General features: G+C 51.0%; 6 protein-coding genes and 1 non-coding gene across 8 annotated transcripts; 3 read left to right on the top strand and 4 right to left on the bottom strand.

The window, feature by feature from the left end:
* Positions 1-122: 122 nt before the first annotated feature.
* Positions 123-2970, top strand: TrAFT101_001875 (uncharacterized protein). The gene has a single exon (XM_024902401.2). It carries the CDS (start codon positions 389-391, stop codon positions 2642-2644), a length of 2256 nt encoding a protein of 751 aa, XP_024762994.2. The 5' UTR covers positions 123-388; the 3' UTR covers positions 2645-2970.
* Positions 2573-8246, bottom strand: TrAFT101_001874 (uncharacterized protein). The gene is made up of 6 exons (XM_066126453.1): positions 7571-8246; positions 7332-7483; positions 5032-7188; positions 4295-4632; positions 3567-4200; positions 2573-3508 (listed from the first exon to the last, which is right to left on the bottom strand). Exons 1-6 carry the CDS (start codon positions 7590-7592, stop codon positions 3479-3481), a joined length of 3333 nt encoding a protein of 1110 aa, XP_065982556.1. The 5' UTR covers positions 7593-8246; the 3' UTR covers positions 2573-3478.
* Positions 8247-8902: 656 nt separating this feature from the next.
* GTR1 (GTP-binding protein gtr1) lies at positions 8903-10756 on the bottom strand. Its single transcript, XM_024907801.2, has 2 exons — positions 10374-10756; positions 8903-10291 (listed from the first exon to the last, which is right to left on the bottom strand). The coding sequence occupies exons 1-2, from the start codon at positions 10628-10630 to the stop codon at positions 9031-9033; spliced, it is 1518 nt and encodes a 505-aa protein (XP_024762992.2). The 5' UTR covers positions 10631-10756; the 3' UTR covers positions 8903-9030.
* Positions 10757-12163: 1407 nt separating this feature from the next.
* TrAFT101_001872 lies at positions 12164-12245 on the bottom strand. Its single transcript has one exon. It is a non-coding gene; the product is annotated as a tRNA-Ser (tRNA).
* Positions 12246-12781: 536 nt separating this feature from the next.
* On the top strand, positions 12782-15994 carry TrAFT101_001871 (uncharacterized protein). Its single transcript, XM_024899666.2, has 3 exons — positions 12782-14339; positions 14396-15078; positions 15162-15994. Exons 1-3 carry the CDS (start codon positions 13070-13072, stop codon positions 15861-15863), a joined length of 2655 nt encoding a protein of 884 aa, XP_024762990.2. The 5' UTR covers positions 12782-13069; the 3' UTR covers positions 15864-15994.
* A 146-nt stretch (positions 15995-16140) lies between these two features.
* Positions 16141-18090, bottom strand: TrAFT101_001870 (uncharacterized protein). Its single transcript, XM_024899667.2, has 3 exons — positions 17589-18090; positions 16901-17517; positions 16141-16808 (listed from the first exon to the last, which is right to left on the bottom strand). Exons 1-3 carry the CDS (start codon positions 17875-17877, stop codon positions 16251-16253), a joined length of 1464 nt encoding a protein of 487 aa, XP_024762989.2. The 5' UTR covers positions 17878-18090; the 3' UTR covers positions 16141-16250.
* Positions 18091-19511: 1421 nt separating this feature from the next.
* Positions 19512-22122, top strand: TrAFT101_001869 (uncharacterized protein). 2 transcript variants are annotated; one of them, XM_024902400.2, is made up of 8 exons: positions 19512-19659; positions 19719-19917; positions 19972-20746; positions 20798-20847; positions 20943-21378; positions 21437-21510; positions 21573-21596; positions 21652-22122. In XM_024902400.2, the coding sequence occupies exons 1-8, from the start codon at positions 19562-19564 to the stop codon at positions 22036-22038; spliced, it is 2043 nt and encodes a 680-aa protein (XP_024762987.2). In that variant the 5' UTR covers positions 19512-19561; the 3' UTR covers positions 22039-22122. The 2 variants fall into 2 exon arrangements, with proteins under 2 accessions (XP_024762987.2, XP_065982555.1); XM_066126452.1 differs by having other exon boundaries at positions 19512-19917.
* The last annotated feature ends 358 nt before the right edge of the window (positions 22123-22480 follow it).

Below are 22480 nucleotides of genomic sequence, written 5' to 3'. Positions count from 1 at the left end.
CTCCTACCTAGCGCCTATGGCTTGGTGTCCTGTACAAAGCTTAGGTGCCTTATGCTTCCCACAGCACAGGTACTGGGTACCAAGGGAGAGAGCTCGCGCAGCTGCGGCACTGAACCTGCGGACGACATCGTCACAACTTGGCGTCTTTCTTGATTTTCCACCAAACCAACCATCTTCAACCGCGAGGGCAGGGTCTACGGGGGGAACAATTGCGACTGTCCTTTACGCTCTTCCCTTTGCCTCGATTGTCCGCCATTCGTCCGTCTCGCAGCGGCCTGCGCATTATGATTTAATCTCGAGGTCCCCTTCTTCCTTTCTTCTTCCTCTTCTTATCCTCCCCCCCTAATCCACCAGCTCGAACCGCCCACGCAAGGCCGTGCTGCCAATCATGGATGACGCCCCGGTCCCCAAATTGTCGGATCTGCTACGGCACCCGGACGATTTAGACAAGATACCCGCGCTGAAGCTCGAGCTTTCGCGCAAGAAGAGCGCCGTCGATGGGCAGCTACGCAATGGGCTGCGGGAGCAGCTTGAGACGACGCAATCCGGCATGACGGGCCTCAGCGACGGCCAGAAGGCGGTGCAGCAGATCAAGGAGGAGATGATGAAGATTGACAAGCTGTGCTCCGAGTCGCAGACCATGATCAAAGACTTTGCCAGCATCAACCTGGTGTCGCAGGCGCACCGCAACTTTGGCGCCGTCGAGGCCATGAGACGTAACCTCGAGACGTTTAACGAACGCTTGGTCGTGGTAGAGGGGATGCTGCGAGACGACGACGAAGATAGAGAGAACATGCCGAATCTGCTGCCGTGCCACTACGAGCTGACGCAATTGCGAAATATACGAGACGATGCCATGGAACAGATACAGAGGGCGGACGACACCAGTTTGGAGTCGACGCTGGAGGACTACTTTACAAGGCTGGACGATACAATCGACTGGTTTGACGAGCACGTTGGACTTTTGGCCATGAACCTCATCAACCTCGTCGTCAGCGACAACAACGGCTTGGTGGTTCGCTTTGCCGTCGTTATGGAGGCAGAAGAGAAGAGTGATCAACGCGTCGTGGCGCTGCAGGAAGCACTCAAGGACCACGAGGAAATGGCGGCAAGGTTTCAGGGTATCACGGATGGTGCGAGAAAAGTCCGTGGCTATAAAGAGAAATTTATGCAGGCCATCAAGCTCAGCGCGGAGCAGCAGTTCCAGCAGGCCCGAGAAGAATTCCTCGACGACGCTGATAGCTTAGAGGCCACCATGAAGTGGTTTTTCAACGACCTTAATGCCGTCAAGATTGGTATGACACCGCTCATGCCGAAGAAGTGGCGGATCGCGAAGACATACGCGGATATATATCACGTTTTGATGCACGACTTCCTGATTGGCATGGTGGATGACCCGGAAGCTAGCTCAGCACATACGCTCGCCATCATCAGCTTCCCCGAGAAGTACTACAAGAAGATGTCCAAGATAGGCTTCAAACAAGAAGATCTGATACCACATGTCATTGACAATCGCGAAGCAGAGCTTGTTCGTGACTTCCGACAGCTCATTATCAAATTCCTCGATGAATGGATCGACCGCATCTTCGAACAGGAGAAGCGCGACTTTGCCGAACGCAATGTCGAAGGCTCTAATTTGGACCAAGATGAGTATGGCTATTTCCGGACCAAGAACCTTGTGGCCTTGTGGAGGATGTTGCGCGAGCAGGTCGAGGCGGCCATCAACTCGCAGCGTACAGACGTAGTCGAGGGTGTTATCGACGCCATGTTCCTACGGCTACGAAGCCGCCAGCAGTCGTGGCAGCGTATGTTGGAAGACGAGGCTGTGCGGTACGAGACCGGCATGTCCGATCTGGAAGGCTTCCAGGCCCTGCAAGATTGGCTTGTAGCCACGGCCAACGACCAGATCGGCGTCATCGACGACAACGAAGAGGAAAACCGCCTCGGCTACCTGTCGAGCTTCCGCCAGCAGTTTGAGAGAAACGTCAGCCCGCAGTATCTCGAGCGCGCCGACCAAGAGCTCAACGCCCTCCGCGACGGCTACGTCGACTTCAGCACCTGGTGCATCCACAAGTTTGCGCACCTCGTCTTCGCCGTCGACTTCGTGGGCGTCATGCCAGACTTCTTCACACCAAAGTGGTACTCCAACACCGCCATGAAGCAAATGGTCGTCACCTTTGAGGAATACGTCGGCGAGTACCGCCAGGCCCTGCACCACTCCCTCGTCGACATCTTCATCGAGATCTTCGCCGACGAGCTCCTCGTGCGCTACCTGTCTGCTGTACGCAACAAGGGCGCAAAGTTCCGTCGTACAGACCCTTTCCGCGACAAGCTCTTCAACGATATTGCCACTGCGTTTGAGTACTTTTCAAACTTGGCTAGCCCCGAGGTCGCCATGTCTATCAAGGACACGTGGCGTGTCACCGAGCCGTTCTTGGGCCTGCTCTCTGTGGATAAGGACTCCGTGGCGGATGAATTTGCCGCCTTTAAGTCTGCGTACTGGGATCTGCAGATTAGTTGGGTGGAAGCTGTGCTGCGGTCAAGAGATGATTTCGAGAGGAGCATGCTGAATGCTGTCAAGGCGAGAGCGGCGCAGATGGATATCGTGAGAGGACCGGAAACGGTGATGGCCAAGATTAAATAATTTCCAACAAATCTTATACGGCAAATCGCATATGAGGCGTAGGGGTAGAAAGAAGTAAGTATATGCAAGGCGTAGCTGGTTTCAAAGAGCGGGAAACAGATCTGGTGAATGAATGGGATGACATCGGATGGATAGGCAAGTCTATTTTTGCGTGAACGGGGGATGTGGTTTATTACGATTTCAAAGGTTTAAATATGTGCTATATTAGCGTTTCTATGGATGTCAATGGAGCTGTTATACAGGAGAGAGTTGCGTATATGAGAGCAGTTTTGCTAGAAAGTCTAGTTGAGTCGCAAGAGATTACATCTCACACAAGCAAAGCGTCAAAAGTCAAACTTGAATATGATGAAAGGAATGTGAAAGAAGAAAGTAATAACTCAAATATCGTAGCCTGCTTCCTTTTGGGAAAAGGGAGTATGCATCCCTTCGTAAACCGCGAAACGACAATCTTCCTCCCGCTATCCCTCAGAGTACAATTGAATATACGAGAAAAGGAAAAAAAAAAAAAGGGGGGGGGAGGAAATAATGGTAGAACACAAGCTAACGATCGGTTTATATAATGGGCTTCTTCCCCCCTTCTGTCCCGTCCCTGATCCGAAATGAAGAAATAGAAACGCGACTGCGACGGCCCTGTACAAAATCCTGGCCCCTTATAGAAAAAAAAAAGGAAAAGAGAAAAGGAAATGTGCTGTATCAAGAAATTCAAGATTCCCACCCCCTTCCCAGTACGATAAAGAACGAACGGCATTTGCTATGCGGTAATATGATTTCCTACTCCGTGTCCAAAGGCCAAAATCTGTATTATCTGCGGTTTATCCCACTCTTGACTCCTGTTTAAGATTGGCTGGCAAGAAAGTTCGCGGCCTTAATCAAGGGGCAGTCAGTAAAAAGGGGCTTATTATTAAGTGCAAGGAAAACTTACTCTTTCCAAGTTGTAGTCATACTGCTCCAGGGCGGCAAGGGCGTCAGGGCGAGAGTATCCCATGCTGGTAAGATTCTTCAGAATAGGGTCATCGTGCTCTCCCGCCTCTGTGAGGGCCCGTCCCGGTGCAGGGGGGCGGGACTCGGCATTCTCTTCTTGCGCTGGGCCAGTGTTGTTGCTCTGTACAGGCTGTGCTGCAGCAGCACTGGGCGAGTCTAGGCCGGAGAAGATGGCGTCCCAGTCATGAGACTCTGCTCCCTTCTGCTGTCCATTGCTAGATTGGCCTGGGGCGCTGGCGGCTGAGTTGGATGAGATGAAGTCAAAGCTGCTCTCATTGCCAAAGGCTGTGGACTCACTCTTGGCTTGGCTAGCTGGGGGGCTGCTGTCAAACATGGGGTTGTAGTCATCCAGTCCAGAGCGAGAGATATTGGCAAAGTCATCATCTGCAGAGCCTTCCTTGGCATCTTCTAGTCCCTCGAAATCGTCATCGAGGTCATCAAAGGCGCCCTTGCCGGCCGAAGCCTGGCTAGTTGCTGGAAGCGTTGTTGAGCCGAAGATGTCATCAGCATTAGAGACCTGAGAGGTAGTCAAATGGTTGTTGGTGATTGTGGCGGGAGAAGAAGCTAGTTCAGGACTATGGAAACTTGATGTCAGCAACTATTATCAAGGTGACGAGTTATGATTATCGAATTTCAACTTTGTAACTGGCTTCATTTCCGTGTATTTACCTTTTAGTTTCGGATTCGACATGGGAGGCTGTTAATTCTTGGGGTTGAGACAAAGGAGCGGTGGTATCGGGGGCTTCGGCAGCTGGTTTATTAGACTCTGGAGTTGGCTCCTGAGCGACCTGCTTCTCCTTGGCCTTGTTTTCTGGTGATGCGGGAGCAAAGTCGTCGTCAAAGCCTCTCTCGCTATCCGACTCATCTATTTCCCGCTCAAGTTCTGAAATGGGCGGGAATTCCGAGTCGAATGCGTTCTGGGGCTTTACAGCAGCGCCCTTGTCTGTGCTGCCAGGTGCTTTGGCTGAGGTAAAGGCGGCAAATGCATTGTCAAAGTCTGCCTTGGCCTTAGCATGGTCAGTATTGTCAAAAGAGCCGGTTCGTTCTTGGGCTTCCCCCTCCGCTGGCTTCTGAGAGCTATCGCCATGAGCGGCCGGAACGGGAGTCGCGCTGGTGCTATCGTGCTTCTCCTCCTCTTCAGCAGCCGCAGGAGCCTTGGGCTCTGCAGCGCTCGGAATCACACCGCCGAAGGGAAATGAGCCGGACACCGAGCCCTCGGCACGTGCGGAGGTAGGGGGAGACACTTGTCGTGACGAAGACAGTGACTCGTTGGGCTCGGGGAACGGCAAGAAGCTCGAGCTTATTTGTCGGGACTCTGGCGGAGCAGGAGGTTCAGCACTCAGCGTTGGGACGCGGCTAACATTGGGAGTCGGCCCTGAGTTATTAGAAAAAGATCCAACACTAACTGATGACTGCCCCGTGTTTTGCTGTTTGAATGCTGCAACTGGCGGGGGAGTGCCGCTGGAGCTGACAGGGCCGGCGGGGCCAAACAAATCGTCAAAGGACCTGTCGGAAAAGGCCCTGCTCGGGGGTGGCGGTCCAAACACGCCCATGATATCTGTACTGGCGGAGCGTTTGAAGAAGGGGTTGTTAGCGCTGGATGCCGAAAGTGCCGGGCTGGCCATCTGGGCTGAGGTAGACACGGGGGAGCCCGTCTCTATCTGGCGAGAGATGTCCTCAGCGTTCTTGGCTAGGGAGTCGGCTTCGCCCTTGAGCTTGTCGCGCTCTCCTTCTGTAGTAGATAACTGCTTCTTGTTAATGGCAACGAGGCCCTTCTGCTGTCTGGCATCGAGCTTGAGCTTCTCAATCTGAGGCTTGAGCTCCGCAATTTCGGCATTCGCCACACGGATGCGCTCTCTCAAGCTGGCATTCTCCTGCTGGTCAGCCTGGAGAGCAGCCGAAACCTGCTGGTGCTGGGTCTGAATGTCTCGTAGCTGTCCTTCTAGAGTCATACATTCTCCCTGCAACTTCTTAGTATCGGCTCGCGAGTGTCTCAGCTTCTCTTCGAGGGCATGGGTATCTTGAGCCTCTTTCTCATATAGTTGTCGCAGCTGTGCCAATCGCTGTTCAAAGTTTTGCTTTTGAGAGTTAGTCTGGCTCAGCTCATGCTGAGTCGTATTCCTCTTAGTCTGAACTTCTTGCGTCTGCTTCGTCAGAGAACCAATCTGATTTGATAGATTGGCAAGCTCAGTCGTCTCGTCGGAGATGTTCTTATTTGCCTCATCGGTGTCACCTAGGAGGTCCTCTGCGGCAGAGGCAGTGTGTGGCCGCGCCTGCTCAGCTCCAGGGTGTACAGCCAAGCCACGGCCAAAGGAGGAAGATGGCACAAACGGCCTAAACGTCGTGCCTACCGGGGATGAGGGCTTAGCAGGCGAGGATGTAGTGTGGAGAACGCTGGTACCACCGGCAAATGGATCAGCATTTGATCCTCCGGTAGACATTGTTGTCTGCGCCGGGGCGGGGGCCGGGCTAGGAGTTGAGGAATCGAGGCCAAACAAATCGTCAAGAGCAGATTTGGGTGCTGGTGGGGCTGGCGCTGGCACAGTTTGAGTGGGAGCCGGAGTTACATCAAAGGCTGATGAAACTGCGGTAGCAGGACGGCTCTGGGTTCGCAAGTGCGGCGGGATGAGGCTCGTAGGCAGAGTGGCGGGCAGAGGAATCGACCGATTGCTACGCTGCTGGCGGATCAAGTACATGGCAACCGCAAATCCATCGCGGGTCAGTCGTCCCTGAGAACCAAAGTCCGCTAGGTCCCAAATCTGAGCGAGGGTGTCCTCGGGCAGATTGGACTGGCTGAGGAAAGGTACAGCCTCCTCGCCTGTGATGTATCCCTTGTTTGTCTTATCGAAATCGAGGTAGATCTGGTCAAATCTTGCCTTGTCGGCCGGAGTAATGGCCCAGTCGTTGTTCGAAGCGGCACCGGTAGCCTGAGCGGCGACGATCGGAGGGCGGTTGAGCGGGCTTCCTGTCCTCTGCTGCTGGGCGGAACCACTCAGCTGTCTTGGGATGGCAGTGATACCGCCGGTGTTGCTTGGAGACTGTCGAGGAGCTGCTGCGCTGCGCGTGGCCGCCTCATATAGGCCAGCAGGTAGAACATTAGGCAGTGCGCGAAGAGCACCGGTCTTGACGGACGTAAGGAGATGCATGGCGATGACGAATTCGGGCAGGGCTAGAGCACCGCGCTGTTCGGTATCGGCCAGCCCCCATATCCTGCCAAGCATCTCGTTGGGAAGGCCGGACTTGTCGAAGATGGATCTGGCTTGCTCGCCCGGCAGCATGTTCGCCTGCAAGTTTTGACGCTCAAACAGGGCCGCATACTGGGCAACCTTGTCAGGAGTCAAGGGAGGAACTCGAATGCCACCGGAGACTTGGGGTTGGATAGGCGTCTGCGATGGGGAAGTGGCCGGCCAGATGCCTTCGAAGCGGGGGATTGGGCCTTGCTGGAGAGCCAGCTCTGGCGTGGGCTCTCGTCCAGCCTGAGCATGGCCAATGAGGCGAAGGACAACGCCAAATCCAGCGGGAGTGAGGAAGCCGCGGTTCTCCTTGTCGGCGATCTGCCATATCTGTAGTTGAGGTAGAAAAACACAGCGGTTAGCACGGGGACAGAAGATGGGGGAGAGCGCGGGGGGTGACGAATCAAGAAGCCAATCCCCCCCAAAAAGGCACGGAGAGATTTATAAAGGAGGGAAATTGAGGAGCGACCAACCTCTCCTAGGATACGCGAGTCCAGTCGTGTCTTTTCAAAAAACTTGACAGCTATCTCGCCGGTAACGACGCCCACGCTATCGGTGTCGGCCTGGCGGAAGAGCTGGCCATAGATGCGCTTCTCTTCGGGTGAGAGATTGAGGTTCGGCGCGCCTAAAGAGGGAGAGCAACACAGTTAGCTCGGCGAACATTGCCCGCAATGAAGCAGCAGAGGCAATTCTTGCAATCAAGAGGACATACTCGGATCAGCGGCCGCCGACATTGTCGCACGGAAGCACTAGGAAATATCGAAACGGCTTGTTTTGGCGTCTTCGCTATTCGTGGGTGTTGGTGGGCAAGTTACGAATCCCCTTTCGAAGGCGCAAAGGAAAGTTGGACGCTCGGCTCAAGGAAGCTCCCAGGAACGATGCGAAGCTGCAGCGGCGCTTCAGCCAGGTATAGAGCAAGCAGCCGGGGAAAAAAATGGAACGGAGAGAAGAAAAAATGGCTTTGCGGCCCAAAAAGTCGAGCAGCTGGCGATGGGGAGATTTTTCGGAACTGGGTATATTGGGTTGAAGTCGGGGTCGTTTGGGTCGTCAGCCTGGGGGAGGGTGGTGGCTGGCAAGCTGCTAAAGAGCCTTAGTGGTGAAGCTGCCCGGAGCTCTGATTCGACAAAATTAGGCTGCGGATTTAGCGTGGCCGGGCAGCACGTTTGCTTCGGCCTGCCACAAATTACCGGCGGCTGCGGTGTATCATTGGGTACTGCGCAGCGCCAAAGCCGGCGGGCTCTGGGGCTAGGCGATGCGCGGCGGTACATGGCTGGTACATGTCAATCCATCAATCTTCCCCGGGGGCTTGGTAATTTAGGCACCGCCTGGGCTGCGAGAGAGCGCTAATACGCCGCTGCATTAATGAATGGAAACGAGGACACAAAGTGCTGGCCGGGGGCTGCGTACGTGCACAGAGAGCATAAAGCAGAGAGCGAGTGCTTCTCCCTTTTTTTTTTTTTGGCATGCCGTTCTACAGGATGGATCACCGGATGCTGCCTCTGCCTATCTAGCACTCGCATGTTGTCTAGCAAAAAAGAGAGAGGCCTGCAGACAGCCAGACGGGCCAGGCAAATGGCGGCTCGTGGCAGCACACCCCCAACCACGCGGCATGCATTGCGAGCTCTTCCCCGCAAGGACGCATGCATGTACGCTGCTGTCACCACTGCGGCCTTAGTGCAGCGCTGTAGTACATGTCGCAGCATAAAATGGATGCGCCGGAACACACGTACAACGCTCGACAGTGCATGGGCAAGCAATCATTTCTCTCGCCCAGACGTGCAGGGCCTCTTGCAGCAGCCGCCAGTCCCGAGCTGCTCTTCTATTTGTCTCCAGTGCCTTCTCTCTCGCCAATGGGCCACCGCGCAGGCCCAGTCATGCATCCTGGGCAGTTCCCATCACATCGCCTGGCAAATTATACGGAGCCGTTTGTCCTGCCGCAGAACCCCTCAATAATATAGTAGGTACCTTACCTATTCGCCCATCATCCTTATCACGGTTCATGTTTTATGCTACGTATCACTCGCCGGGGAGGGGGGGCTCAATGCACACGAGGGAATCGAATTATATTCTGTATGTACCAAAAATTGGAATGCTGCTTTTTTTCTTCTTTCCTTCTTTCTTTCTCTTATTCACATTATGTAGGTATCTCTTTTCTAAATTCAGTGTCTTTTCTTATCGCAGTGTAACCAGCTCTTCGGCGCTGGTCGGGTGAATGGCAACGCAGTTATCAAAGTCTTCCTTGGTTGCGCCCATCTTGACAGCAACGCCAAAGCCCTGCAGAATCTCTCCGCTTCCCTGGCCCATGATGTGCAGACCAACGACCTTTTCCTCAGGGCCGGCTGTAATCAGCTTATAGTTGGTAGGCCCCTTGTCCTCTGGGGCCATCGGAACGTAGTACAGGCCACTGAAGCTCGACTTGTAAACCTTGATATTATCCTTGCCGTACTTTTCGATGGCCTTTGGCTCTGTGAGACCGATGGCACCAACTTCGGGGTGCGCAAACACGACTGATGGGATGTTGTCGTAGGTGAGCTTCAGTGTTGAGAACTCGGGGGGGCCGAAAACTCTGTGTGCGAGACGGCGCCCGGCAGCAATGGCAACTGGCGTCAGCTCAACCTGGCCGGTAACATCGCCGATAGCATAAATGTTGTCAACGGTAGAGGTCTGGTACTCGTCAACAACGATGTGTCCCTTCTTGTCCAGCTTCACACCGGCCTCCTCCAAGCCAATGCCCTTTGTCTCGGGAACTCGACCGATGGCCCAAATCAGGTTGTCAACGTCGTGAAGGGTGCTTTCGTTGCCCTGTCCGTCGCGGTAAGTGACAGAGAGCTTGCCGTTGGCGTCCTTTTCAATCTTGGTCGCCTGCGACTCTCTGTGGACGTTTACTCCCAAGCGGTCATACTCGTTGGTGACTGACTCCTGGATCATGGGGTCGAAGCTTCGCAAAAAGGTCTTGCCTCGAATGAAGAGATGTGTTTCTGTGCCGAGAGCATTAAACATGCCGGCAAATTCAACAGCGATATAGCCAGCGCCAATAATAGCCACTTTCTTGGGCTGTTTCTCAATCTCAAAGAAACCGTCGCTGTTGGTGCCCAGCTCGGCTCCGGGGATTTGAGGCGGGGGAGCAGGCTTGCCTCCGACGGCGATGAGGATCTTCTTGGCATTGACCAGCACCTTGGAACCGTCATCCAGAGTGACCTCAGCCTGGTTCTTGGAAAGCAGTCGGCCCCATCCATGCAGATAGTCGACCGTGTCGTTGGCCAGGTTCTTCGCAAAGATGCCGTTTAGTTTCGCAATGTGAGCATCACGCTTGGCCTTGAAGGTGCTCCAGTCGAATGGGGCGGTGTGCTCGACGGAGAAACCATAGTGCTTGGAGTCGTGGATTGCCTCGGCAAGAGCCGCAGCATTGTAAGTGATCTTTTTGGGAACGCATCTACATGGCAAATGTCAGCATAAACAGTCATATATCATTAGGCATAACACGCAGATGCAGACGAGGTACAGCCGCAACTCACCCAACATTGACACAAGTTCCTCCCAGACGGCCCGCCTCAACAATCAGAGACTTGACGCCGTACTTGGCGCTGGCCATGCGGGCAGAGCCCAGGCCACCGCTGCCGCCTCCGATAACGAGGTAGTCGGTTTCTTTTACTGTGGGAGCCATTGCGCGGGCTGTGGTCGATAGATGGCGGGATAGCGAAGTTAGTCGGTTCGAAGCAATACCTCTGGAGCCTATTGGCTGTGCTCGCGCGAACAAAGCGAAAGGTTGCATGGACAACAAGACTGGTGTACCGCTTCCGTAGCCTCGAGTTTATATATGCGCCGCGTGTGTGTGTATAGCAGATAGTGGTCGCTGTAGTAATCTGCAGGAGGGGCAGTATTTTTTTTTTTTGGCTCGTCCAAAAACTGTTGCTTTCAAAGCGGGGGAGGGGGCATGAAATGACGTTTCCACAGCAGTTTCTAGCAGAAGCATATTGCTAATACTAGCATTAGTGGTGCAATTAAGCGCTTACTGGGCCAGGTCCTGCGGCTCCAAGGTCCCCTAGTTTCAAGCCGAAGCCGTCCGTCTTGGTTACAGGGCGGAACCAGACTTCCGCAGTGCCATAGCCAGGGAGCTACCGAACCAGGCGATTTGATTTGCGCAGTCCTCGTGCTTGTATTAGGAATCGTCTGGGAGCCTGCCACCCCTTTCCCAGATTGTAGCTAAAGTGGCTCAAGCTATTGGTGCATTTAGCCCCTAGAAGGATTGAATTTGGAATTGGCGCGCTGAAGCGATCCTCATACGGCAGCTCTGAGCACGCCCAGCTACGCTACAGATTATACCTAGGCTGTCGATATAGAGGTTGCAAGTTACGTCATTTGCTGCATTCCATGTTAGCATACCATTTACCTCCTTGTACTAGGCTTGTTTGCAGTGATTGCTCTAAGAGTATTAAGGCTATTTCTAGCATCTTTGTGTTAGGCATCTAAGTATGTACTATTTGCGTTGAGCATTCAAGTCATGACCCTGCTAGCGACAATCGTGGTGCAATCCAACGCCATGATAGCGTTCGATTTGCGATACGTGTACGGAGGATCTGGCTTCGATCCGACAGCATGGGAATTTGGAATGCTGGGCCAAGCATGTTTCAAATATCTAAGCTTCTCTGCTCGGCTTGGATTTGAACTCGGCCCAGCGAGATTCAAGCCGAACTCCCTAGATCATCTCAAATATTTGTCATCTGCCGGATCACTTCGGATGAAACAAATTTCACCTCCAGTGGCTGAAATCAGCAAAATTAAGCAGCAATCCGGAGTACAAATCCCTCCAATAGGCGCCCCTAGCTCCGCTTTTTTCTTGCTCTTCTTTTGTTTTTCTCGTCGCCCTCGAAAATGCCGCTCTCGTCCTTCGTAATGCTCTCCCGCCCCCACCACAGCTTCGCCCGGCTTTCGTCTAAATAACCTGCACTCCGTAGTAGCCGCCTGTTGGGTTTTCAATTACATGCATTCCACGGCTCGCTTGTGTATGGTCTGGAGAATTTACATTGGCCTACTACAGCAAACGCGTTGCATGTTCTTTCTTAGTGACATTAATTCTAATTATCCGCACACTCGATACTTTGAGAAGAGTTATGATTAGTAACGGCTGTACTTCAAACAGCTTCGAAAAGGGCTGCCCTTTCCGCACCAATCACGCCGCCCTAGAAATGGTTCAACGACGTTGCTTAAACCGAGCTGCATTTTCTATCGGCTCGTCAAAACTTCAATCACCTAGCAGTCACCACTATCAAAAACGCATTCAACAAAGGCAAAAAGAAAATAAGAACGACACAAGCCTGATTCGAACAGGCGCTCCCGAAGGAACATGATTTCGAGTCATGCGCATTAGACCACTCTGCCATTGTGCCAATGATGTCATACTCAACGTATTGATACATATAGGCCTTTCGAAAGGGCGTTTCTCATTTCGAACGTGGCTGGCTGTCGCAACCTACGATTTTCTGTTTTACTAAATGTCCATACCTAGTAGTTCCTTTCTCGACAATTCTTACAATTTTAATAATTGGTAGATGTTTCTTAGCGAATTCAGCGAAGTTAGCGAGTTTAGCGCAAGAAGTTGACAATAGCAGCATTAATGGTATTCAAAAAGTTCCCTTTTTATCTGCCAAGGCCACCCTCTATTGTAACTGAATACACTAGCTTGACGTACAATTGTTTTCAACAGCTAAAGGCTTCCTGTGTCGGCGCAAGAAGGCTATAATAAGCGTATATAAAGAAGGTGCTGATATCGCACTATGGGGTATGTAGTTACTTTAGAGTCCCTAGTTCCAAGATCCTTAAGCGTGGGCCAACAGTGTATTGCAGGTCTGTTGCCTATTTCGATACGCAACCGGAGAGCGCTATCGGCGGGACTCGCGGCAAAATACACGTATATAGTGCTGAATTAGGAACTAGACGCAAAACAAATACGACAACATCCCTTATAAGCTCTTTAACATGGAACATTAGTTGTCTGTCATTAACCTGCAAGGCTGTGGAAGCTCAAAAACTAGGTGTGAATACTTTTGTTTTTAGATGATAAGGCTCACGGCACAAGGCTACATACCTATATTTCCATATTGCTATAAGGCTAGGTCGACAACACGGTGGCTCTCTTGCTTCAAATTTTACAACCGCCATCACGTTAGTATTCACAACTTCGTTTTCTACACACTCTATCGCGCCAATTGAAATGGACGATGCAGTTGGAGATTTTACAAACCCACGAAATTCTCCAAGCAGTGTGACTAGTGACGGGCATGGGGTTCAGCAGATGGAGATGAGTAGTGAGTCAACGTCGACTTCCATGGGGAAATTGTCGTCCAGTGAGAAAGTGAATCAAAATGGCACAAATACAAATAACACAGCGAGCTCCCGGTTTCCACGCGAGGTTATCCAGATTCTTCGGAGCTGGTTGGCGTCAAATGTCCGCCATCCCTACCCCAACGACGAAGACAAGGAGAAGTTGGCTCAACAGACGGGCTTAAGCAAGGCTCAGATTTCCACATGGATGGCAAACGCGCGTCGCAAGGAAAATGTTCGGGCATCTCGATCTGGTGGCTACCCGATACATCGGAAAGAGACGTCAGTCTTGAGAGAAATGAACCCGATGGAACGATGGGAGCACTCTCCACCAGAACACGAGCCTGTTCCAATTGACGTTATTGAAAAGGCTGCCTCAGCATCCAGCATCGAAATAAGTGCACGAGGTCATCCAGCTGGTTCTGGCCATGTCGACGATGGGTCGACACGTTCTATAGGCCATGGCTCATCGGCAGGCAGTATGGGAACATCGCGTTCTAGCAATGGCTCATCTGGCTCCGCTTTCTCGCACACATCACGAGTGTCTTTGGGATCGTTTGGCTCTTTCGGTTCTGCTCGTAAGCGAGGAAGGCATCGTCGCCGCCTCCCAGGCTCCAGGGCGAATGGCATGCACCATATGCGGCCCGCTGTGCACAAGTTCCAATGCACCTTTTGTACGGAAACGTTCAAGACGAAGCATGACTGGCAGAGACACGAAAAATCGCTGCACTTGTCAATAGAACAGTGGGTATGCTCGCCGGAGGGACCGAGTCAACTCTGCCCTAGGCAAGGCTGCCTGGCGTGTGCTTACTGTGGACTGAAAGAACCACCACCTGAACACGCAGACCAGCATGTCTATTCTCTTTGCGTGAACAGGCCGTTAGCAGAGAGGACATTCTACAGAAAAGATCATATCAGACAGCACTTGAGTCACTTTCATGATGTCAAGTTCCAAAGCTGGTCTATGGACGGATGGAGGACAGCTGCGCCAGAAATCCGGTCACGCTGTGGTTTTTGCGGGCACATCATGGAATCCTGGGGAGAGCGCGTCGAGCATCTGGCAGACCATTTTAAAGGCGGGAAATCTATGGTTGACTGGACTGGTGACTGGGGTTTCGAGGAAGAAGTGCTGCGCAATGTCGAGAATGCTCTGCCACCTTGTGAGTTCTGCTCCGCCACACCCACTTAGATCCTTGCTTCCTAACACTCGCTCTAGATCTTATACACTTTGAACGCCTAAGCCCGAATCCTTACGAAGCTTCCAAGGAAGAGGGAATTCATGATAAAATAAGTCAGAACTATGAGGAACTTCCTAATTCTGACTTGATGTCGGATCATCATTCTGCTGGCTTAATAGATCCCGCTACTGTTCAACACGGTCAAATCCATCTCGATGCAAGTCAATCAGGGCTTCACAGCTGGGTTCAGCTTCCGAATGTTACTGGGACAGCTACATCAGATTCGTTCAAGCAGCAACAAGTATCTTTTATTGACCATGCCCTCGACAAGTTCTGGAGCCAAGACCCTGTTAATCACCAGAGTAATCTCGAAATGTTGAGCGATCCAAATAACAGCCTGCTTTCGAAGGAATTTACACAACAATCACCCCTCGGGACAGACGATCCTTCATTCATCCAGGTCCTGAACAGTGAAGAAATCGGCAGCCTTGATCCTTCACAAGTATTGCATTGGAACCTCATCGGCGATGATGTCCCCCAGCTCAATGTTTATCCCGAGAAATTACCACGCCCCACGCCCCAGGGGCAGCCTACGTCGGGTGCAAATTCCATACGGCCGTCAAGATATTTCATAACTGATGCAAATTGCTACCGAAGATTGGAAAAAGAGCTCACCCGATTTGTCCTCAGTTCCTTGAGTCCAAACAATCCTGGGCAGCATGTATGTACAGGGCGGTCCATCTCCGATCTTTCCACCCTCTGTCTCCTAATCTAAGAATCAAATATGGATGTTAACCTGTACAGATCCCAACCGACGAAGAATTACAAAACCAAGCTCGCTGGATAATCTACGACGACGACGATCCGTGGAACCAAACGGCCGCTGACAACGCAGAATGGCTTGCCCGTTTCAAACGCGACGTTGGCCTCGCTCCCGCAGACGAGGGCCCCGGCATGCCGCCTCTTGGTCCTCCTCGGGCGTGGAGACTAGAGGATGGTGGCAGCGGCTTTCATCCACCATACCTGAAGCCGAAAGATGGAAAGCTAATCGAATTCACGGCAGACGTCCCCGTGGCCGTGGATGATCGAATATACAATGTGAGTCGAGAGACGGCTGAACATTTTGCTCGCGCTCTCTGTGAGGGGCAGTATAGACCTCCCCCCTCCGTATTTTGCTCGCGTGATCTAGAAGACGGCCTCCGTCTGTACGTTGAGGAGTGTCTTGGGAATCTCCATTGCCCTACCGACGACGAACTGCGGACGAAGGCGCAGGAGATCCTGGGCACTACAGCCACGGCAGCGGATGATCCAAACCTTCTGGAGAAATTCAAAGCCGCGTATCTGCTTGGGTATCTGCAGAGAAATAACCATGATGGAGCAAAACTGGTCGAGCAATCAGCTCACGATATGTTTAACTCCGCACGAAGCGCAGTGAGCATCGAAGCATCCGAGATGGGAATTGCCAGCGACGTAGAGCCCTGGAGACTTACCCACAATGGCGTATAATTCTAATGGATTGATACCTTGGCTAATACGAGATGATTTAAAATGCCAATGATTTGTTGCGTGAAAATATTAATTTCAAGACCTTGAGCGTGGTTCCTTTTGCGTATTCTTTTCTGTGCTTTCTGTATCCCCAATTCCTAAATCTATAGAATGAATATCCAAGTCTCATAACCCTACCGGGTCGAAAGATTTCAGGATGAGCTGATGTCCAAGTAGATTTTGTCCTTTAGATCTGCCGAGGCAGGTATATGTAGTGATAGAACATGTCGAGTGTCTGCTATTTTGTGTCTTGTACATGTCTATTATGCGTCTATTATTCTATCTATTATAGCGTCATATAATACTCTAGATTATTCAATTATGATGCGTCATTGTACGATTTCTTGCTCATACTCTCGTCTTCCAAATTGAACTCCCTTCTATTCGACGACATTTGGCCCACTTGGCCGCAGTGAAGAATAGTGATCCTATCAGCATCGAGATGCCAGCAAATATCTCGGCGCCAAAGTACGCCCCATGAGCCGCAGATATGATTTGGCCTGCAATCGGCGGCCCCGTCAACGCGGCAAAACTCATGACGGTGAACATCATGCCTAATCGTACGCCTGCCTTCTGGAGGTCGATGGTTAGACTGCTCAGTCCCGCAGGGACCAGACTCTGGACGCCACCAGCAAAAGTGCCGTAGAAAACAATCCACACATAGAGCCCCGCGACATTCTTCACGGCCATCCAGCACAACATGCCAATCCCAGAAAAGGCGGCAAAAGGAATAAGGACTGTAATAGGTCCAAGCCGATCGGCTATGAAGTTGGGTGCTATACGCCCGGTTATACCAACACTGTTAATCACCAGCAACAGATTCAGGCCGTCTGCATAGCTGAGTCCGATTTTTTCGCGGCCAAACGAGGCGACGTAGTAGTAAGCGAAATAAAGAGCTAGAAAACACTATAACAAGATGGCAGTTGTCAGTACATGTCTGCTACGCTTCACAAGCGAAAAGGAAGCCGTGGGGGGGGGGGGGGGGGGGGTTATCTTACAAAGAAGCTGCCGCACACATAGAGTGAATACTCCGGATCCTTGAACGCTGCAAACTCGAACAACGGGCCAGATTTTCGAGGGGGAACACGCGGCTTCAAAGCAAGAAGCGCTGCCCCCAGCGTCACGAGCTGGACGAATCCAATCGTCCTGACGGTCCAGCCGAATCCGATCGACGGCAACAACTGGCGAGCGATGCTTGGAAACACCAAGCCACCGACGCCCGTGCCGCTCGACATGATCCCTATCGCAAGCGCCCGCCGCTTGCTAAAGTAGGTCGAAACGACGGCCAAGCTGGGGCAGAATAGGCAGCCGTTGCCCAAGCCCATGCAGATACCTTGCGATAGGAAGATTTGCCAGTACTGCGTCGCCACGGAGGTGGTGAAGATGCCTATCATCTGCAGGATAAACCCCAGTGTCACCAGTTGCCGAAAGTAGCCTGCGTCTGATATGCGGCCCGCCAGAACGCCGATGAAGAAGAGTAGAAAGATTTGGACGGAGCCAATCCAGGAGATGTCAGATGGCGAACGATCCAGCATGTCGGTGTAAAAGGTCTGAAAGACGCCGAATGAGCTGATGTAGCCCCATGTGTTGAGAACAACCATGTGGCCGGCAATGGCTGTACAGCTAGATCAGTCTCAACGAGCCATATTGAGGGTTGGCTGAAGAACAAGGTAATTGGAGACTCACCCTGTGCCCAGGCTCGCTTCCCGCCATCAGGAGGCGGCCCCGGATCCGAGGTTATGTCTACAGGTCTCAAAACACTGGAGACATTGGTAAGAATCCTGGAGAGCGGCTCTCGTCTTTCCTCTGCGTCACGATAACTGGACTTTTCGCTGCTGGCCAATCCTAGCTCGGACACATCCACCAGATCGTCTTTTGGGTCCAGTTGCTGTATGTTGCGCTCGAGCTCGGCGGGGTCGTCATGCGAAACAATGCTACTGGGAGGCAAGTGAGGAGACGGAGAAGACATGTCCATTGAAGCCGCGGGTTTGTCAACGACACTTCTAGGAGAAGAGCCGGCTTTAGGATGTCAAAAGCAGCAGGGAAAAAAAAATTGGCCAGAGGATAGTCTCTTCGCAAGTACTAGTGGAAGATCTATATACATGGCCTAGCCATTCCGCAAAGACGCCGGTGAATCATCTAGCATAGAGGGACTCAACCACGGGACCCTCATATCGGCTTAAGCTTCTCCGTGCAATCAGTCATGAAAAGCTGCAAAGGGTCGAGTCTGACTAGTGCCCGCGCCCTCTGAGATAGATCGGAGTGGCTCTCGATCCACACCGGCCCGGTTTTGCCAACAATAGGGCGCGGTTGGTGCAGCCGATGGTAGCCCCGAATTAGCCATAACGGGCAACCGGAAATAACAAGTTGTGGGTTATGCTGCCATGCTCTTCACCGTTAAAAGTCCATCATCGGAGGATACGTGTATGGAAGCTTCGTAATCGATTCATTCCAATGCTTCACCTGTGCAAATTGTCGTTCGTTAGTCAGCGTTCAATTACCAAGCTTGCCACTGGGCGTTTCTGTTGCACGATGTTATGTCCTCGGACCCTCGGCCGTCTCAAGCCATCTTCGGATCTCGCTGATGAAGACTGAGTAGCAGCCATCTGTGCCTAGCTCTTCTGTTCACTTCGATATTTTATGTCTAATCAAAACGTGTCATGAATTTGAATGCTGCCTTTGAATCTGACTTCTGGCAGTGGGTCTCAGGCGCATTCGTCTGAATAGCCCAGGCCAACGGAGTCCATTCATCAACATCTTTAGCATCAACCTCCGGGCATCCTGCGTCGAGAAATTTGGCAAGGGCAGCATGGTGTCCATCACCGCTAACCCATAATATTGCATTTCTCTTATCATTATCACTGCTTGCTTCACTCGCTCGTTTGCTTCTAAGGAGCACCTCAACCGCATCAGCGTAGCCATTGCCTGCTGCCCAAGAAAGAGGTGATTTCCCTTTGTTATCTGTGATGCTAACATTAATGCCTGGAAGCTTGAGCAGTCTTGCTTGGGTGTCAGATGGACGGCAATAATGTTGACCAGGTAGTTGCTGGATCCCGACGGATTAGTCTTTCCGTCGGGGAGTTTAAACGAACCTCGCTTTTCTATGCCTGGTTTTGTTAATCTAGTTAAGCTAAGCTTCTTATGTTGGTGTAGTGGCCTAGAACTATTTATGGTTAGTAAAGCCTGCTTAGGCATAGACTTTCCAGGCGATGCCGGCTGTCTTAATACCTAGGATTTTAAGCATTGCAAGTGCCTTATGACAATAAAGAGGCTTTATAAAATTAAGATATATGCAGCGTTAATAGAAGTTAAGGGTGCTGGCAGGCTTAGTATAAAACTGGACGGGCCAGACTTTACTCCATGGTTTCGTTCATAGGCAAGCCCCCAAGTGGTATCAAAAAGATCAGCTCCCTGCAGGTCATGGAACGGCCAGTTTAAAACGGAGGTAAGATAATACCGGGTTTATAATAGTACCCTATACGATATTTCAGGATGAGCGTGGTCTGTTCACTTATTAAACGGAGCTAATGTACACCGTTTTCTACTTCCCTGTGCCTCGTCTACTGAGAGACCTCCATTTGACTGCATATCTGCGCGTAGACCGACGTACCAACTCAACCATCCACCCCAGTTATAGCCCAACCCGGTTCTAACTTGCCATGGCGGTACACGCCGTCCAAGTCTTCAAGCTGGGTATCGAGACCCAGTTTGAGCGCCTGACAGACACGGAGAAGCGATATTCGCATCACCTGGCTCGGTGAGCACCAAGACCTGCAGCATAGTCGAGCAAAGTGACATGCTCAACATCCAATCTAGCGCTGCATGGTTTGGAGCAAGAATCATTCTCCGACAAGTTTCTGCAGAAGCCTCCTCGATTTTCGACTTCATCATTGAGCTCCATCGCAGCTGTTCAGGTGACTGGAATTCGCTCATCGGGGACGAACTCAACAGCGATGAACTCCAAGCCTTGTTGACATACATGGCAACGTTTCTGTCCAACGTTGGGAACTACTATGTACGTTCCAAGTGGTTAAATTACTGCTGCTACATGCATTTCTGACCTCTACAGGGCTCCGGGGACCAAAAGTTTATCCCCAACGTGGACAAGTCGGTTCTACGCAAGCTGGCAGCAAGATCCACGGTATTAGGGGAATTGTACCAGAACATTTCCCGAGATGTAGACGCCATGCCGCCTTTTAACTTCGGTTTCCCAAGCGACACTGCTCAGAGCAGCTACTACCCTGGGGATACTTTTAGTGAATCCGATGCATATACCGTGTCCAAGATTCTAGAGCAGAATGCCATCTTTCCTGAAAACACAAGACTTCAAAAGACCAAGGATGGATTTGATGTCCTCATTGCATCGGTTGAAAGTGGTATTGCTGCCCAATTTCCTCTACCAAGTGGCCATGAACGGCATGTGAGACTTATCAAAGGAGACCATTCGTCTGACCTACAACGCATCTGCGCTGAGCTGAAAGAGGCATCTAGATATGCGGCCAACGAGCTACAGAGAAATGTCATTAGTGCGTATATAGAAAGCTTTGAAACGGGCAGTCTAGATACGTACCGCAAATCGCAACGCCTCTGGGTCCGGGATAAAGCACCGAGGGTGGAGAATATCTTTGGGTTTGTAGAGCCGTATCGTGATCCGCAGGGAATTCGAGCAGAATTCGAGGCCTTGGTTGCTATTGCAGATGACGCAGAGACTTTGCTTCTTACCAAACTAGTTGACAATTCGGCAAGATTTATTCGCCGGCTTCCTTGGGCAACCCCCGAGAATGATGGTAAAGGACCTTTTGAGAAGAGTCTATTTGAGCCGCCGGACTTTTCGAGCATTCATGGTGAGTGACAAAATATTTTAAGTTGTAAAGCTGAGAACTAAAGCTATATAGCTCTGGCGTACTGTTCGAGCATCATCTTCCCAGGGATAAATTTGCCCAATGTCAGTTCTTATGCCTAACTCGTTGAATCTTGTCACTCGTAGCGTTCTAGAGTCATAAATCCCACGGTTGACCAACAGCTAATCCTTGAACATAGTATAATGACATTCGCCAAGAAGACGGGTTCAAGAATGTCATCATCTCGAATCGCATGATCGCTGAGAGCCAAGCAATGCAGTACCCTTTCATAGAAGAGTCTGAGGCTGAACAATTTAAGAAGCACAAATTCCAAGCCTACTACTGGTGGGTTGTGCTCCATGAGCTGCTGGGTCATGGCACAGGACAGATGATGGTTGAAAGCGCCGATGGTGTGTTCAACTTCGATGCAAAGAACCGGCCCATTAATCCCCTTGATGGAAAACCCATTTCGACCTGGTATAAGCCAGGTCAGACTTGGACTGGTCAGTTTGGCGATCTAGCAACTACAGTTGATGAATGCAGGGCTGAGCTCGTTGGCGCCTACCTGATGGATGACCCAGAGCTTCTGTCCCTGTTTGGCTTTACGGATAGTTCTGATATTTGCGCTGAGGATTGTATGTCGATATGATCTTGGATTTTGAGAAAGCAGCAGCACTAACACGGCATCTGTAGTAACGTACAACCTTTACTTGCAGCTAGGCGTTGATGGGTTACGGGGACTATCGAATTTTAATATTCAAAACAATGTAAGTTGTCGTGGGGACTTGATTGAGCGCAGGGGCATTCTGTTGACATATCTATCTGGCAGAAATGGGGCCAAGCTCATAGTCGGGTAAGTATCAGTCGTAGGATACCAATTCCTGCGTGGTGGACTAATAGCTGCACAGGCACACTTTGCTATATTGAAGTGCTTGCTTCAAAATGGCGGCAACGTTATAACTGTCACTCACAACAAACTCGAGCAAAGCTTGAAAGTGCGAGTGGACCGGTCCAAGATTCGTACTCACGGGAAACCTGCGTTGGGCAACATGCTTTTACATCTGCACATGTTTCGATGTACAGCCGATGCCCAAAGCTGTCGAGCATACTACGAGAAGCTATCGAGCGTTGGTGGCGAGTATATTGAGTGGAGGGAGACTGTGCTCGCGACTAAACCTCCTCCGCTTGTTTTTACACAGGCTAATACCTTTCTTGACGGTGACACTGTCATCGTGAAGGAGTATGAACCCACGGTAGAAGGCGTGATTGCAAGCTGGGCAGAACGGCAGGTTTGAACAAGCAATGTAAACGCAAAGATTAGCAAAAGTACCTTTCTACTGAATAGTAAAGTATAATACTTCAGCGAGGAAATGGAGAAGACCTTTAAAAAAAAATTATAAATCATAAATACTAAGCTATATAACTTTACTACAGCTAGAATTAAGGTATTTAACTGTTGGTACAGTATTATAACACTGTTAAGCATAGAATCTAAGTACTATATATTAGTAAGTACAAGCATCTACATTATTATTTCGTAACATTTTGCTACATATACTGCGGCCTAGTTTATTACTTATTTCACTAAAATAAAGAAGTTTATAGACTTAAGTATATGGCAATCGGCCGGTATTTTGCAAACAGAATAAGTTATACCTACTACTAGTGATAATATATTTGGCTTCTAGTTTGAGTCCTTAAATATCTAGTGGTAAACATAAAGAGGGAGTACAGAGC

This window comes from Trichoderma asperellum, chromosome 1, assembly GCF_020647865.1.
Source record: "Trichoderma asperellum chromosome 1, complete sequence".
In the NCBI taxonomy this organism is placed as follows: domain Eukaryota; kingdom Fungi; phylum Ascomycota; class Sordariomycetes; order Hypocreales; family Hypocreaceae; genus Trichoderma; species Trichoderma asperellum.
Note: the sequence above shows the minus strand (reverse complement) of the source record. Positions and strands in the feature narration are given on the sequence as shown.

Excerpts from the sequence above, each read along its gene's own strand:
- GTR1 (XM_024907801.2), bottom strand. The coding sequence starts at position 10,630 with ATGCAACCTTTCGCTTTGTTCGCGCGAGCACAGCCAATAGGCTCCAGA. Across the intron at positions 10,292-10,373 it reads GGAACTTGTGTCAATGTTGG|ATGCGTTCCCAAAAAGATCA; the intron begins GTGAGTTGCGGC and ends TTTGCCATGTAG.
- TrAFT101_001875 (XM_024902401.2), top strand. The coding sequence starts at position 389 with ATGGATGACGCCCCGGTCCCCAAATTGTCGGATCTGCTACGGCACCCG.
- TrAFT101_001869 (XM_024902400.2), top strand. The coding sequence starts at position 19,562 with ATGGCGGTACACGCCGTCCAAGTCTTCAAGCTGGGTATCGAGACCCAG. Across the intron at positions 20,848-20,942 it reads CAGGGATAAATTTGCCCAAT|TATAATGACATTCGCCAAGA; the intron begins GTCAGTTCTTAT and ends CCTTGAACATAG. Across the intron at positions 21,597-21,651 it reads GGGGCCAAGCTCATAGTCGG|GCACACTTTGCTATATTGAA; the intron begins GTAAGTATCAGT and ends ATAGCTGCACAG.
- TrAFT101_001871 (XM_024899666.2), top strand. The coding sequence starts at position 13,070 with ATGGACGATGCAGTTGGAGATTTTACAAACCCACGAAATTCTCCAAGC. Across the intron at positions 14,340-14,395 it reads CGAGAATGCTCTGCCACCTT|ATCTTATACACTTTGAACGC; the intron begins GTGAGTTCTGCT and ends CACTCGCTCTAG. Across the intron at positions 15,079-15,161 it reads CAAACAATCCTGGGCAGCAT|ATCCCAACCGACGAAGAATT; the intron begins GTATGTACAGGG and ends TAACCTGTACAG.
- TrAFT101_001874 (XM_066126453.1), bottom strand. The coding sequence starts at position 7,592 with ATGTCGGCGGCCGCTGATCCGA. Across the intron at positions 4,633-5,031 it reads AAAACACGGGGCAGTCATCA|GCCAAGGCAGACTTTGACAA; the intron begins GTTAGTGTTGGA and ends GACCATGCTAAG. Across the intron at positions 4,201-4,294 it reads GTCGAATCCGAAACTAAAAG|TCCTGAACTAGCTTCTTCTC; the intron begins GTAAATACACGG and ends AAGTTTCCATAG.
- TrAFT101_001870 (XM_024899667.2), bottom strand. The coding sequence starts at position 17,877 with ATGGACATGTCTTCTCCGTCTCCTCACTTGCCTCCCAGTAGCATTGTT. Across the intron at positions 17,518-17,588 it reads GAAGCGAGCCTGGGCACAGG|CCATTGCCGGCCACATGGTT; the intron begins GTGAGTCTCCAA and ends CTAGCTGTACAG. Across the intron at positions 16,809-16,900 it reads ATGTGTGCGGCAGCTTCTTT|TGTTTTCTAGCTCTTTATTT; the intron begins GTAAGATAACCC and ends ATCTTGTTATAG.